At 41.2% G+C, this 15457-nt stretch overlaps 1 protein-coding gene across 2 annotated transcripts in view; it reads left to right on the top strand.

Annotated features, from left to right (window-relative positions):
* Nucleotides 1–14619, top strand: part of FRAS1 (Fraser extracellular matrix complex subunit 1) — a 490598-nt gene extending 475979 nt beyond the window's left edge. For both annotated transcript variants that reach the window (XM_008957670.5, XM_003832280.6), the window contains 4 exons: nucleotides 4806–4972; nucleotides 7352–7557; nucleotides 9646–9792; nucleotides 10874–14619. In XM_008957670.5, coding sequence (XP_008955918.2) covers nucleotides 4806–4972; nucleotides 7352–7557; nucleotides 9646–9792; nucleotides 10874–11467 — 1114 coding nt within the window. In that variant the 3' untranslated portion in view covers nucleotides 11468–14619. The remainder of the gene's footprint in view (nucleotides 1–4805; nucleotides 4973–7351; nucleotides 7558–9645; nucleotides 9793–10873) is intronic.
* Nucleotides 14620–15457: the final 838 nt, after the last annotated feature.

Genomic DNA, 15457 nt, shown 5'->3' with positions numbered 1-15457 from the left:
GTGCCTGAAACCACACATAATACCAAACCCTATATGTACAATGTTTTTTCAATCTGCTAACCAAGACAGCTACTAAGTGACTAACAAATGGGTAGCATATACAATGTGGAGATGCTGAACAAAGGGACGATTCCTGTTCCAGGCAGGATGGAGCAGAAAGGCACAAGATTTCATCATGCTAGTAAAAATGGTATATGATTTAAAACTTATGAATTGTTTATTTCTGGAATTTTTTGTTTAATATTTTTGGACTATGGTAGGTCTTAGGTAACTGAAACAGAGGAAAGCAAACCCATGAATGAGGGGGGAACCACTGTATATAAGTTTCATACTGCATGAATTATCTCTGCTACTCTTTTTTTTAACTCAGTGAATCATTTGTTGATTCATTTGTGTCGATTCATGTAGCTGTAGTTTGTTGCTCACTGCATTAAGGTATTCATTGTAGGAAAATTCCACAATGTATTTGACCACTCCCTTTGGCTTTCTCTCTATTACAAAGAAAATTCTTATATATATCTCGGTGCACATGTGTAAGTAGAGTTTCTCCAGGGTAGGTTCTGGATTTTTTAAGGGGAGAGAGGAACGATGGTTTGAAACTGGCTAAAAGGATCAAGGAGGACACCAACACTGTCCTCAGGCCCTGTGTGGCATAAATGTGGGAGGTGGCAGAGGAAGAATGTTGCTGAGGATACTGAGGCTTCAGAGTTGGGGGTCCTTGCTTTACATCAGGGAGATTATTACTTGCAGATGCCCCATTATTCCCAGGGTGACTCCCCCAGGCTTAACCTTGGATCCCCTATATAGCTCCATGTGGATGCGATAGAACTACAACACACATACAAAATCAAGACTGATACAGGGAATTTGGACTTAATACAAGCAATGGGGAAAGGATTCTTTATTTAATAAATAGCATTGGGAAAAGTGGCTAGCCAAATGCAGAAAACTGAAACTGGACTCCATTGCTTGTTTTTATCAGGTTTTTCAAAGATCAGATGGTTGTAGATGTGTGGCGTGATTACTGAGGCCTCTGTTCTGTTCCATTGGTCTATATATCTCTTTTGGTACAAGTACCATGCTGTTTTGGTTACTGTAGCCTTGTAGTATAGTTTGAAGTCAGGTAGCATGATGCCTTCAGCTTTGTTCTTTTTGCTTAGGATTGTCTTGGGTATACGGGTTCTTTTATGGTTACACATGAAATTTAAAGTAGTTTTTTCTAATTCTGTGAAGAAAGTCCGTTTGTAGCTTGATGGGAATAGCATTGAATATCTAAATTACTTTGGGCAGTATGGCCATTTTCACAATATTGATTCTTCCTATCCGTGAGCATGGAATGTTTTTTCATTTGTTCGTGTCCTTTCTTATTTCCTTGAGCAGTGGTTTGTAGTTCTCCTTAAAGAGGTCCTTCACATCCCTTGTAAGTTGGATTCCTAGGTATTTTATTCTCTTAGTAGAAATTGTGAATGGGAGTTCACTCATGATTTGGCTCTCTGTTTGTCTGTTACTGTTGTATAGGAATGCTTGTGATTTTTGCACATTGATTATTTATCCTGAGACTTTGCTGAAGTTGCTTATCAGCTTAAGGAGATTTGGTGCTGAGACAATGGGGTTTTCTAAATATACAATCATGTCATCTGCAAACAGAGGCAATTTGACTTCCTCTCTTCCTATTTGAGTACCCTTTATTTCTTTCCCTTGCCTGCTTGCCCTGGCCAGAACTTCCAATACTACGTTGAATAGGAGTGGTGAGAGAGGGCATCCTTGTCTTGTGCAGGTTTTCAAAGGGAATGCTTCCAGCTTTTGCCCATTCAGTATCATATTGGCTATGGGTTTGTCATAAATAGCTCTTATTATTTTGAGATATGTCCCATCAATACCTAGTTTATTGAGAGTTTTTAGCATAAAGGGCTGTTGTATTTTATCGTAGGCCTTTTCTTCCTCTCGCCTGTTTTATTCCTTCCCACAAACTTGCTGCTTCTCCCCTGTTGTCACCTTCACCTGGTGACCTTTCTGTCCTGTTGGAGTGAGGAAACAGAAGAAATCAGAAGAGAACTTATGCAAGCTTCTATCATCATACCTACATCTGTGCCTCAGACCTGCCAGCATGTATCTGTGCATGTACCCCATATGGCCCACAAAGTTTAAAATATTTACTATCTGGCTGTTTACAGAAAAGCTTTGTCAATCTCTCTGTTCTAGGTGCTTACACCCAAATCTTAACAATATCATTGAGATTTCTCTTATTCTGGCACTGTCATCAAGGATTTTAGGCCTCTCCTTTAAAATATATTAAAAATCCAATTATTTTCACTGCCCACCTGGCAAAAGCCCTGGTCAGAACCATTATCATCACTTGTCTAAATTATTGAAATAGCCTGTTAACAAAGTCCCCTGCAGCCACCCTGTAGTTTCTTCTTAACACAGCAAACCCCTCACTTTTTCAAAACACTCCACAGTTTAAATAAACCCTAAAGTCCTGACAGTACAGGTAAGGCTTTATGGGATCTGGTCCCAAGTTACCTCTGTGATCTTATCTCCCTCACTGTTCTCCAGCCACCCTGGCTGACTGGTCATTCCTCTAATGTATTGCACACACTCTTACCCCAGACCTTTTTGCCTTTGCCATTTCCTCTTCCTGGAGGGCTTCCTCTCCACATAGCCGCATGTCTTACTCCATTGCCTGCTTCAAGCCTTTGCATGTTTTCCTCTCACTGAGGCCTTCCATGACTGAGTTTCTTCCTTTCTCTCTCTTTATGGTATATATTTAAGGTGTAAAACATTATGGTTTGATACACATAGTGAAATGATTACTAAAGTCAAACAAATTAACATACCCATCTCCTCACTTAGTTACCTGCATGCACACGTGTGTGTGTATGATAAGAGTACCTGAAATCTACTCTCTTAGGAAATGTCCAGTACATAATATTATTGCAACTTTGCACCTTTTGACTTACATTTCCCCATATCCCCCTCCTCGTCGCTCCTGGTAACCACCGTTCTCTTTGTTTCTGTGTATCCAGCTTTTGGAGTTTTTTGTTCCCACCCGAATCAGCTTTTTATGATTCCATATATAAGTGAAATTGTGCAGTATTTTTCTGTGTCTGGCTAATTTCACATAGTATAATGTCTTTCAGGTTCATCCATGTGGTCACAAATGGCAGGATCTCCTTATTTTTTTAAGACTGACTATTTCATTGTGTATATATACACCACATTTTCTTTATTGATTAATCCATTGATGGACACTGGTTGTTTCCAAATCTTAGCTATTGTGAATAATGTTACAATGAACCTAGGAGTGGAGATGTCTCTACAAGATGCTGATTTCCCCTTGTTTGGGTATATACCAGGAATAGGGATTGCTGGGTCATGTAATAGTTCTATTTTTAATTTTTTGAGGATGCTCCATACTGTTTTACATAATGGCTGCACCAATTTACACCCATGACCATATTATTTAGAATTTCCAGTTGAACCTCCTTCTAGCATTACCCTTTCTCTGCCTAATTGTTCTCCTTATCACCTGTTACCTTTTAGCATGCTATATTATTTTTTATTTATTTTGCTTACTATTTCCTTAGAACATAACTTCCCTGAGATCATGTTTTTCTGTTTAGTCCACAGATGAATTCCTATTACTAGAATGATGTCTACTGTATAATATATGCTCAGTGAATATTTGCTGAATAAATGAGCCCTGGGGCACTAGAGATCATGGAGTAGAGAGCTGGTCCAGAGATTGAAAGAAGGCCAGTCTGGCTAGATCCCAGAAATGGAGGGAAGGGGAAGAGTAGCTGGAGATGAGGCTGTAGAAATAGGCAGAGGCCAGAGCTTTACCGGTCATGGCAAAAATATTGCTCTTCCTTCTAAGGGATATGGGAAACCACTGAAGGATATTAAGCAAATTTGAATTTTTGAAAATGACACTGGCTCATGCATTGCATGATAGATGTAGAATAGCCTAGACAGAACTAATAGTGACTCCAGGGAGAACACTTAAGGTGCTGGCACCTCTTTTTTTGCCTTTCACTGAGATAATAACACTAGAAGGAAGAGCAAGTTTCCAAGGGAAGAGCATACTGAGTTTGGGTTATCTGACAGCCATGTAGAGCTACCATTTGACAGCCAGATACGTGTTTCAGAGCTTAGAGGAGAAATCTGGATTAGATAGTTAAATTTGGCATTACTACCTTTGAGATAGCAAATGCACTCAGTGACAAGGCTGAGATCATCTTGGGTGAAGTTATTGAGGGAGAACAGTAAGGGTCCCAGAACTGAGCCTTGGGAGCGCTTATCTGCCAGAAGGAGACACGGAAGGAAGGGGCTCAGGAAGAAGGCTGGGGAGGTAGGCACACAGAGCAAGGCAAGAGAGTATCGCCTAGCAAGTCCTGAAAGTGGGACATGCAATAAATAAAGTTTTGATCAGGTTGAAAGAGTCAAAGCCTCAGAGCATGCAGCTCTGGGAAGAAATCTAGCTGGGCTCCAAAGCGGGGAGCACTTTAGAAGTCAAAGGGCAATTTTGGGAGCCCCCAGAATGAAAAGGCCAAAAAAAGCAAAGAATACCAAAGAGCCTAAAGAGTAATTAATTATTTTTTAAGACTAATTATTTCTGTTCAAAAGAAATAACTACCAAATAAAGTCCTTTTACCTTACACATCCCTTTATTCAGTGAATATTTAGTGCCCACAACAAAGCTCTGTGTACAATCCTGTGGAGGGTGGGGAAGGGAGGGTGACTCAAATTACATATGCAAAGCTGACCCTGCTCTCAAAGAGCTCTTTGTTTCTCCTTGCATTTAGATTCCTGATACCCATTGCATTCCAGCAGACCAACCGCCCTGTGCCAGTTGTGTATTCACTTAACACTGAATTTCAGCTCTGCAATAATGAGAAGGTGTTCCTAATGGATCCCAATACATCTGATATGTCACTAGCAGAAATGGATTACAAAGGAGCCTTTTCAAAAGGTGAGTTGCTTCCTCCACCTGCAGAAAGAGGCTCTGCCTGGATATGAGAAGCTTTTGGTAAGTCACCGGACTGGCATCTCTGCTCATAAGCTCTCAGTCACCACCCCAGTAAAGATCCCCCAGGGTTGGTTCCAGGACAGCCAGGACTGAATCTAGGTACAGGCCCATTTCATGTTGTTTCGAAATCAAATCACACACTTGGCACTATAATGATTGGCAGTGTGATGCCATGGGAAAGCACTGGTCTGAGTAGTAAGAATACTGGCATTTCCGACCAGATTCTAGCACATTGTCTAACTCTGGGTCAGTTATTTCCTCAAATCCCATTGCCTCCCAGTCTCAAAAGGATGCCAAACATGTGCGTTCTCCATCATGCTTTCTCTGCTGAAAATGGCTCACTTCACGGTCACTTCTCTATCTGTTTACTGCAGGCTGGATTCTATCCTGTCTTTCTCTTGTCAATGACACCAAATTGATGTATTCTGGCACTTTTTTCCTGTTGGGTTTCCTTTGCGTCAGCCTCACCCGACACCATCTTGCCTCTCAGGTGACTCCTTCTCACTCTCCTGTCCCTGGCCTCCATCCTCTGCCCCTTCCGTGTTAGTGTCCCCAGATTCCATGCTTGGCTCAGTCTATTCCTACTCTGAGTGCTGCCTCTGGTCATCCCCATGGCTTGGGCCATCCTTTACTCTGAACTTCTTACACTCCTACTGTTCTGCAGCCATTCCATAGGATTTGACCTCATCCTGGATCTCTCCGAGCTTCATTTCTACGTTTCCACATGCAGATATGAAACTACTGAAGCTCTCCAAGCAGCATGTCTTTCAGACACCTAGAGATGCTCAAGTCTGGACTTGTCTCCTTCCAAGCATGCTCCTCCCACATCTGCTACCCTACTGACTGCATCACCATCCTCTATGTGCCCCAACCAAAAATCTCAGGGTTATCCTCAACTTCCCCTTCCTACATCCTACGTCCCATCTATCATTAAGATGAGTGGAGTCTGACTCCTAGACATTTCTTGAGTTCATCCTCTTGCCTCACAGCTATATTTTAGGTGCCTATCTCTCACTAGAGGATTAAAATAGCCCCTACCAGGTCTCTGTGACTTAAGTCTCTTTGTCCTTGACCCATTTGCCATGTTTCTAAGGCCCAAGTGTGTTACTACCTTTCCGCTTAAAACCCTCCAGTGTTTCTTATTACTTATATATTCAAGTCCAGCCTCCTCAGCACGGTTTGTCTATCTCCCCAGGAGCCTCTCCTGCCAGAGCTTCTACACACCCTCCACTCTTGTCACACTGACTTACTTAGCATCACATAGTAAATGTTTGGGATGAGCATTTGGAATTAGCCAGATTTGTGCTAATTCCAAAATCCTCCTCCCACTGCATCATTGCTGTGGAACCTTGGATAAGTTACTTAAAAATGGGAATAATAATTGAAGCTTATCTTTTGGGCTCTTGGGAGGATTAAGTAAGTTAGTTGCATGTAAAGAGCTTGGTGCCATAGCCGACACATAGGAAACGGCCTACACTAGGGCTTACATCCTTGAAGCATTCAGTATTTTGTACATGGATTTTCTTTTTTTTTTTTTTTCGCCTAGAATGTTCTCTCCTGCCTCTCACTCCCACCCCAAATGCACTGTCTGACAAATGCCTACTTGTGTTTCAGGATACCGCTCAAATATCATGTCTCTTGAAACCCTTCATACCATTCCCTAGGCAGATTTCTGTACCTGGTTTCATGCTCTCTTAACATGACATACCTTCCTCTATTGTGCAATGTAACAGTATAGCATTTGGGTGATTAATAAAGTATTGTGGTGGTTTGGTTTGAGAGCATAGTACCTTGACTTGGAATCCCACCCTCACCGTTTGCTTGCTTTGTGACCTTCAGCAAATCACTTAGCCCCACTCAGTGCCTCAGGTTTCTCATCTGCAAAATTGTGAGCACTACGTGAGTTATTACATGAGAGGACTTGGTACAGTATCTGGCAAATAGTATGAGTTTGATAAATATGAGCCTATTTTAGTCAATCACTCTGAGTTTGTTTCCATCCTCTCAACTGCATCTCACACACCTTGGTATCCCCCGTGCATAACAGAATACTTTGCTTCCCTTAAATGCTTAATTAATGCTTATTGAAAAAAAGAAGCCATAAATATTCCCTAGCAAGAAAACTCAGAGAAAAAAAGAAAATAAGAATAAAAAAGAAGCAATAAATGAATGAGTATTTTAGGGGCACATGGAATCATGGAGCTCTTCATAGAAAAGTGCTTTTCACTCTTAAGGGAGCATGTTTAACCCCTTTCAACCCTTGACATTTGTTTTTCTTTCATCTTCAAGTCTGACCTAATTAATACCTTTCAATCTTTTCAGGTCAAATCCTTTATGGCCGAGTACTTTGGAATCCAGAACAAAATCTTAATTCTGCTTACAAACTCCAGCTGGAGAAAGTCTATCTTTGTACGGGCAAGGATGGTTATGTGCCTTTCTTTGATCCCACGGGGACAATCTACAATGAAGGGCCCCAGTATGGATGCATTCAGCCAAACAAACACCTAAAACACAGATTCCTGCTGTTGGTATGCTAAGTTCTCACTATTAGTGTTAAAGAGCAGACACTTGAGCAGATTTCCCCAGCTATGACTTCTGCCTAAAGTAGATGGAGCTCACTCTTGATATTTTCTTCTCTATATATGTTTGTGTTGTTGTTTCTTTCAGATCAGCTAAATACTAGTACATAGGTGGTGGTTACGGTGAGTAACAAGACAAACTTCCATTGATGTCCTCGGAAAAGGAAACTCTCGGCCAATGTTTCTCAGAGTATGGTTCAGAGACCTGGAGTGTCCCCATACTCTTTCAGGGAGTCTACAGAGTCAAAATTACTTTCAAAATAATATGATGATGACTCTTTTTTTCATACTTATTCCCTCATGAGTTTAGAGAGTTTAAAAAGTTTATCAATAAAATTTCAGATTCCACATTGTAACGAATCTTTAAAAAATAACCACTCACCAAGTTTTGATTTAGTATCAAAAAAGAGGCAGGGCGTGGTGGCTCATGCCTGTAATATCAACATTCTGGGACACTGAGGTGGGAGAATCACTTAAGCTTAGGAGTTTGAGACAAGCCTGAGAAACATAAGGAGACCCCATATCTACAAAAAAAGATTTGAAAATTAGCTGGGCTTGGTGGCATGCACTTGTAGCCACAGCTACTTGGGAGGCTGAGGTGAGAAAATCACTTGAGACTGGGAGGTCAAGGATGCAGTGAGCCAAGATTGCACCACTGCACTCCAGCCTGGGCAACAGAGCGAAACCCTATCTCAAAAAAAAAAAGAAAAAAAAAGCCATAATTATTTGAAAAAGCTATTAACTACATAGCTTTATGAGGCCAGATTTTCTTCATACACTTTAAACAAAACAGCATATCACAACTGATGGAATTCAGAAGCAGTTATGAGAATCCAGTTTTTTCCCTGAGATTACAAAAATGTAAAACATTGCCAGCTCTCTTTATTGGGGAAGGGAATGAATTTAGGTATTTTCACTAAAAAATATCTTACTTAAGTTAACATGTAATGAGTTTCTTATTGTCAGTTTAAAATGAATTAATAAGTAAACACTTAAAATTTTTTCAGGTTTAATTTTTAACCGAGTAAATGTTGATAGATATAAGTCACATAAACAAAAACTCTCTGGGGTCCTTGATTTGTAAATGTGTAAAGGGTCCTGAGACCAAATAACTTGAGAAGTATTGGGCTAGAATATCCCACTTTTTGCATTTTGAGATCACAAAAGCCACCACATGTCCTTTTTGAAAAGGACAGTGGGTTCCCAGAGTTAGTGTATTAGTCTGTTCTCATGTTGCTAATGACATGCCTGTAACTGGGTAATTTATAAAGGAAAGAGGTTTCATTGACTTACAGTTCAGCATGGCTGGGGAGGCCTCTTACAATCATAGCGGAAGGGGAAGCAAATACGTCCTTCTTCACATAGGGGCAGCAAGAAGTGCCAAGCAAAGGGGAAAAAGCCTCTTAAAAAACCATCAGAGGGCCGGGTGCGGTAGCTCAAGCCTGTAATCCCAGCACTTTGGGAGGCCGAGGTGGGCGGATCACGAGGTCAGGAGATTGAGACCATCCTAGCTAACAGAGTGAAACTCCGTCTTTACTAAAAATACAAAAAAATTAGCCAGGTATAGTGGTGGGCTCCTGTAGTCCCAGCTACTCTGGAGGCTGAGGCAGGAGAATGGCATGAACCCAGGAGGTGGAGCCTGCAGTGAGCCGAGATCGTGCCATTGCACTTCAGCCTGGGTGACAGAGCAAGACTCCATCTAAAAAAAAAAAAAAAATCAGATCTCATGAGAACCCACTCACTATCACAAGAACATCATAGAGGTAAATGTCGCCATGATTCAATTACTTCCTATTGGGTCTCTCCCATGACACATGGGGATTATGGGAACTATAATTCAAGATAAGATTTGGTGGGGACACAGCCAAACCATATCAGGCAGCCACTGACTTATGGAGAGGGCTTCACAGCACATACTCTCTCAACTCAACCTAAAGCCAGGAGTGATGAGTACTTTTCTCCTCCCAGTCACTGCCACCTACCAATATAGTGGAACCATCTTTCTAAATCTTGCATTTCTTTTTTCTGAAATCCTAGGACCGCAATCAGCCAGAGGTAACTGATAAGTACTTCCATGATGTGCCTTTTGAGGCTCACTTTGCCTCTGAGTTGCCTGATTTCCATGTGGTCAGTAACATGCCAGGTGTGGATGGATTTACTCTAAAAGTAGATGCACTCTATAAGGTGAGTTTGGTGAGAAGAACAGAAGCTTAAGACCAAGTCTACTTTAAAGCTTGAAAAAAAAAAGGAGGAGGACTGCAACATCTCTGGATTCTTCAACATTCTGCCATTCTTGGTGGCAGATCTTTTCTTATTGTTAAGCTTATCACCCACCCAAAGTTTTCACATGTATCCCCAGTAGACCAAAACAATGATACAATTATTGACTTTGCATATAGTCACTTGTCATTGTGCACATCATGGCTGCATATGACACTCCAGTTTTTCCTAAGTTCTTTTATATTGCATCCCTTTTTGGTTCTATGCTAGCCCAGCTGATTTTCACAGACATATGAAAAACATTTAAAAAATCATAATACAATACAGCAATTTAGAATAGCAAGAATTACTGTTTGATAAACACAAATACCTTAAGTCTTAGCAATGAACATGAACTTTCAAGACAAATTTCACTTTTTTTGTCTCTAAATATTAATCTATGACCCTTCAGAACTATTATCATGCTTCAGAAGTTATTTCGAAACCATGAAGCATTTTAATGGAGGAAGATGAGGGGGAGATAAAATACTTGATGATATAGCCTGATCGAGAAAGTGTTTAGAAAATGTTTGTCACGTATCTGTGTATTATGCACAGAGTATATGTTTAGTGAATATTTTGTTGAATGACTCCATTTTCGCTGAAGTTCACCAATAAATAGTAAATTGGCATAACACATAATTGAAGGTCACTGTAAATAAATGTGGTTTTTAATGCTATTATTTCACTGCTATCAATAAAGACAGACAAATATAAGCATTCACTTAGCTAAAGAGACCATGAAACATAATTTCTTAGGCTATTCCATGTACACATAGGGAAACAAAAAAGAATCCGAATAGCTGACTCAAGATCATCTTAATTTGGAAATAAAATAGAACCCATATCTGGTTCAGTTCTCTGTATTAGTAGACACCAACCATTGCTAATGCTTTTCTGGAAATCAGTTATCTATCAAGGCATATAGTGGCAATTATCCTTCCATTTCCTTTCTTCAGAGGTGGTCTGTGGGCAACAACAACATGTTCGGTTTGTCCCCCTGCAGGTGGAAGCAGGACACCAGTGGTATCTCCAGGTCATCTACATCATTGGCCCTGACACCATCTCAGGGCCCCGGGTCCAGCGCTCTCTCACAGCTCCACTCAGACGCAACCGAAGGGACCTGGTAGAACCCAATGGCCAGCTGATCCTTGATGATTCCCTCATCTATGACAATGAAGGAGACCAAGTCAAGAATGGCACCAATATGAAGTCCCTGAATCTGGAGATGCAAGAGCTGGCGGTAGCTGCGTCCCTGTCACAGACTGGGGCATCCATTGGCAGCGCCCTGGCTGCAATCATGCTTCTACTTCTGGTGTTTTTGGTGGCTTGTTTTATCAACAGGAAATGCCAGAAACAGAGGAAGAAGAAGCCCGCAGAGGACATTTTGGAAGAATATCCTCTGAATACCAAGGTAGAAGTGCCTAAGAGGCACCCGGACCGGGTGGAGAAGAACGTGAATAGACAGTACTGCACTGTGCGGAACGTCAACATCCTGAGTGAGCCCGAGGCGGCTTACACGTTCAAAGGTGCTAAAGTCAAAAGACTGAATCTAGAAGTCAGAGTTCACAACAATTTACAAGATGGAACAGAAGTTTAATGGAGGAGACCTATGTGTATTTTTTTCTAAAATCATTTTTATAAAATGGGGGGAAATACTGGTATTTTTATAATCTCGCAGATAAAAAAGGGAAAACTATAGCTTTGAGTGGCAGACGGCACACATCACATGCATCAACTCACAACTGAGCTACCTCATTCAGCAAAGAACCACAGAGACCCCCGGAGTATTACAGTTATTTCCGTAGATCCCTTTAATAGTGTCAACAACTGTACACAGCTCCTTCTGTAAGGCTGGTCTTAGAAAACAAGTACTTTAGTATCAGGACAGGAGTTGAACAATTAGGTTAGCAGATGGAGATGAGAGGACTGGGTAGTGTACCATGGCAGATCTCAGAGAGAAGAAGTAGGTACGGGCCTTTGGTTCCCTCCCCCAGCCCCAGCTTTCTCCTACAGGGCTTTTCCTGAGTCCCCAGACAGCAGAGTATGAACTGCTGACACCCAGATTCCATTAAAAATTCTGCTAATCGACACAACACATATATTTGCTCATGATTTTCACTTGACAGCGTATGCTCCTTGGCCTCTAATTGTACTTTGCTTTTCCAGAGCCCTTTTTACCTGGGGATTTCAGTGTGCTTAAGTAAAATCCTCTGAAAACCACGGGAGCCTCCGCCTCCTCAGCCACAGAGAACTCCCTCCTACAAAGGGGGAGACTGAAACCCGAGTTAAGGAGGGGCCTGGCAGGCGTATCAGAGCACATTAGTGATGCCCTTCACCCCAGGGAGGTGTCTTTGTTCCCAACTAGTTTACATGGCACTGAGACATCCCTCCCTGACCAAGGATGCTGCAAAACAGGATCAACGTACTACGGCCTTTTAATTCAACATTGCCATAAATGCTTTAAAGAAAACCCACCACCGTTTCCTCCTACTCCGGTCTTTGCCCGTTCCTGTAACAGACAATCCCATGTGCTTTGCTAGGTATGGTTTTTTATTCTGTTAGTGCTTCGGGAAAGTAAGTGATTCATTTGAATAAGGCAAATTAGGAGAAAGCCCAGGTTGGGGTGAAATCAGACTTAACAGATACATGCTGGTTCTCCTTGCTGTGTGTGACACAGCAGACAGAGGCACTATTCCTGGTGCAGTATTTCAGGGATTTCTCTTTGAGGGGTTCTTTTCTGGTAGCTCAGGCAATTATTTTTACCATATCAGCACATGACAAGGCCATGAACACATGGCTCTAAAATAATTTAGTGTTCAAGTATCAGCTTAACTATTTTGTGTAGGCTACACACAGCTTGCTTTTGTTTCTCTTCTGTTTCTGCCTTATTGGCGGAAACATAAGCATGCATGCCATGTTGTTTTGAATTGGAGGCACAATTTCATTATTCGAGAGTAAAAGACATGTCCTCTTCTGATGCATGGCACACCATATTCACCAAGCAAATAACAGAGCCTTCACATTGTGTAATATTTGTATGAGAATGACTCAAGCTCTTTGAGAACATTCCAAACTAGTAACATTTCGCTACTAAAAGCTAGAAAGGATGAACTGTGAAAGGTTCTAGGCAGCTCTGTGAGACTCCAAGCTCCTTGAAAGTAGGACCTTTGTGAGCCGCGCCTTTCATTCTTCAACAGTGCCTTGCATGTAACAAGCACTCCAGAAATGTTTGTTGAATGAATGAATGGTGTCATGGGTGAATGATGGGGAGTAAATTTAGGAAGGGGAAGTGAGAGAGTATGGTGGCAATATCACAAGGGAGGAGAGAGGAAAACAATTATCTTCTCTACTTGGATTATGAGATAACCTTTTCTTGGAGGAAAGAAACACTGCTTTACAAAGGCATGACTCTGGCGGTGGTCCTAAGGAAGCATGAGCAGAAAATTCATAAAAATGTATCAGCAGGAGATGAGACTATGAATTGGCATCCAGAACAGGAGATTTAGAGCAAAATCTAATTTAGCATTCTGAGATGAGTGTCAGGTTTTCAGGAGAGAATGAGTTGGGGTGAGCCCAGAGTCTGAAACTCCTGACTGGTCAGGTGCTACTTAAGACCAGCTTGGGCAATTCAGGGCAGAACTCCTGTATCAGCCTCATGGACACCCAGAATTGGTATCTCATGGCTGGAGAGCTGATCAGCCAGGCACAGAATCTCCAGAACAACCTAGAGAGTGAATGCTAATTTGTAGAGCGAATTTCCATTTGGCCCATTATTTGTAACTGTGTAACTGCTCCAAGTGCCAGAATGCTTACACGTTAAAGCAGCACCTTTCCATTTGCCCACATATTCTTCTTGCACACCCCTTCCATTACTGCTGAATAGGACATTGCATGGGAAGAGTACAGAGGTGGCAGAATGAAGCTAGAGTGGGAAGGACTAAAGACTGAGCCCCAGAGTGCTCCCAGCAACCGCCACGTACAAGGTCTGAAATGACAAGGGCAAGAGTGAGATAGGAAACTGTGTGTGAAAGGAAAGCCCTTGCAGTATTTCTGCCTCCCTTTCTTTCTGCCTTTCACCCCACTAAATGTACGTTATTGAATGCCAGTACTTCTCTAGTGGATGCACACTTGTTAAATAGTGTTAAGAGATGTGGAGATGAGATATACCCCTTTGATGTAGAAATATTCATTTGGTTTGTTTCATACTTCATTATAGGAATCAAGTAATTTGATGACTAATGTGGATTATATTTCAGTCAAAGCTCTGCTTTCAATTTCTCTGATTTGCTCACTAATGCCTTGTGTGTGTTTTACTAACCTTTTATATCTTGCCTTCAAGTGAGAAGGAACAAACAACTCTCAGTGGTTACTACTTGCTTTTATATGCTGGCTGTGAAGGTTAAAAGAAAGAATGGTCTATACCATTTTTTCTGCTTTGCTGCCCTTTTATTTTACCCCAGCCCTCCTAGAGGACTCCTGCAGATTCTATTGTTGGGTGGGAAATAGTGTTGGAATGTGTTTGCACAGTCTTATGATATTCAGTCTCAGTCTGCTATAGGTATTTGTTATTCTTGGATACTACACACCTGCTCAGACTGAGTAAACATTTGTGGTGCTGTCAACCTGATTTCTTGACTCTCACATGATTTTTGTATTTCCAATATGAATTTGTGTGTTATGAATTTCTGATTTCTCCAATAGTATATGCCACTATATAAATTTGTATTAATAAATGACAGTCTGGTTGGTTTTTTGTTTTCCTATGTTCTTTTTAGATTATATCTCTTATGAATATAGACATTGCCATTAAGATGCCAAAATTCATTCTAAATTTGAAGCGGTCTTCTGGAGAAAACCCTTCTAATGAGGGTGAATCTGAGACACTCATTAACTGTGTTCAGAGTAAGATGCTGAATAAATTATATGTTTCCAGATTATCATAGGTCTTCTTTGGCAATCAGTTGAAATTCTGAGACAAAGAGGAATAATTAAAATTTCCATGTGCCATATAAGATGATTTTTGTATTTATTATCAAAACTTCTAAAGAGACATGATATAGTATGAGGGTGGCTTATGTCCTTCTGTGCACATGCAAATATTTGAGCATCCATCACTGACCCTGGAAAAGACCAAAGCTCCAAACAAGAGTTTATAGGCTCATGAAGGGAAAAATCAGAGTCAAAATGGAGCTCTACCCAGCTGGTCTTTGCATTCTGCAAGCCTGTGCATTTGTGTGCCTTTCCCTTCTGATAAAACAAATAACTGCCAATAACAGTGACCAGCAGGGCTCTGTTGGCAGGTTTGCAAACTCAGCAAGACTTGAGAAAGCATGTTTATAGAAAATCTGGGGAAGGGATGCCACAACCAATCCTGGAAGTTGCTGAGATGCTGCCAGGAGCTTAATGTAAACTTCCAATCCTCACAATTTCCTGTTATTATCCGTTGCCTTAGAGCAGACTCTCTGCCCTGGAGTTCACTTCTCTAGAGTGCAGAGAAGCTGTACCAGGAATTAATCTAAGAATTGTTAAGATTGTCTATAAAAATGCTTCTGAGACTGGAAATGTCATGGCCATAAAATTTAGGGAT

Source organism: Pan paniscus, chromosome 3 (genome assembly GCF_029289425.2).
Source record: "Pan paniscus chromosome 3, NHGRI_mPanPan1-v2.0_pri, whole genome shotgun sequence".
NCBI classification, from domain to species: domain Eukaryota; kingdom Metazoa; phylum Chordata; class Mammalia; order Primates; family Hominidae; genus Pan; species Pan paniscus.
Note: the sequence above shows the minus strand (reverse complement) of the source record. Positions and strands in the feature narration are given on the sequence as shown.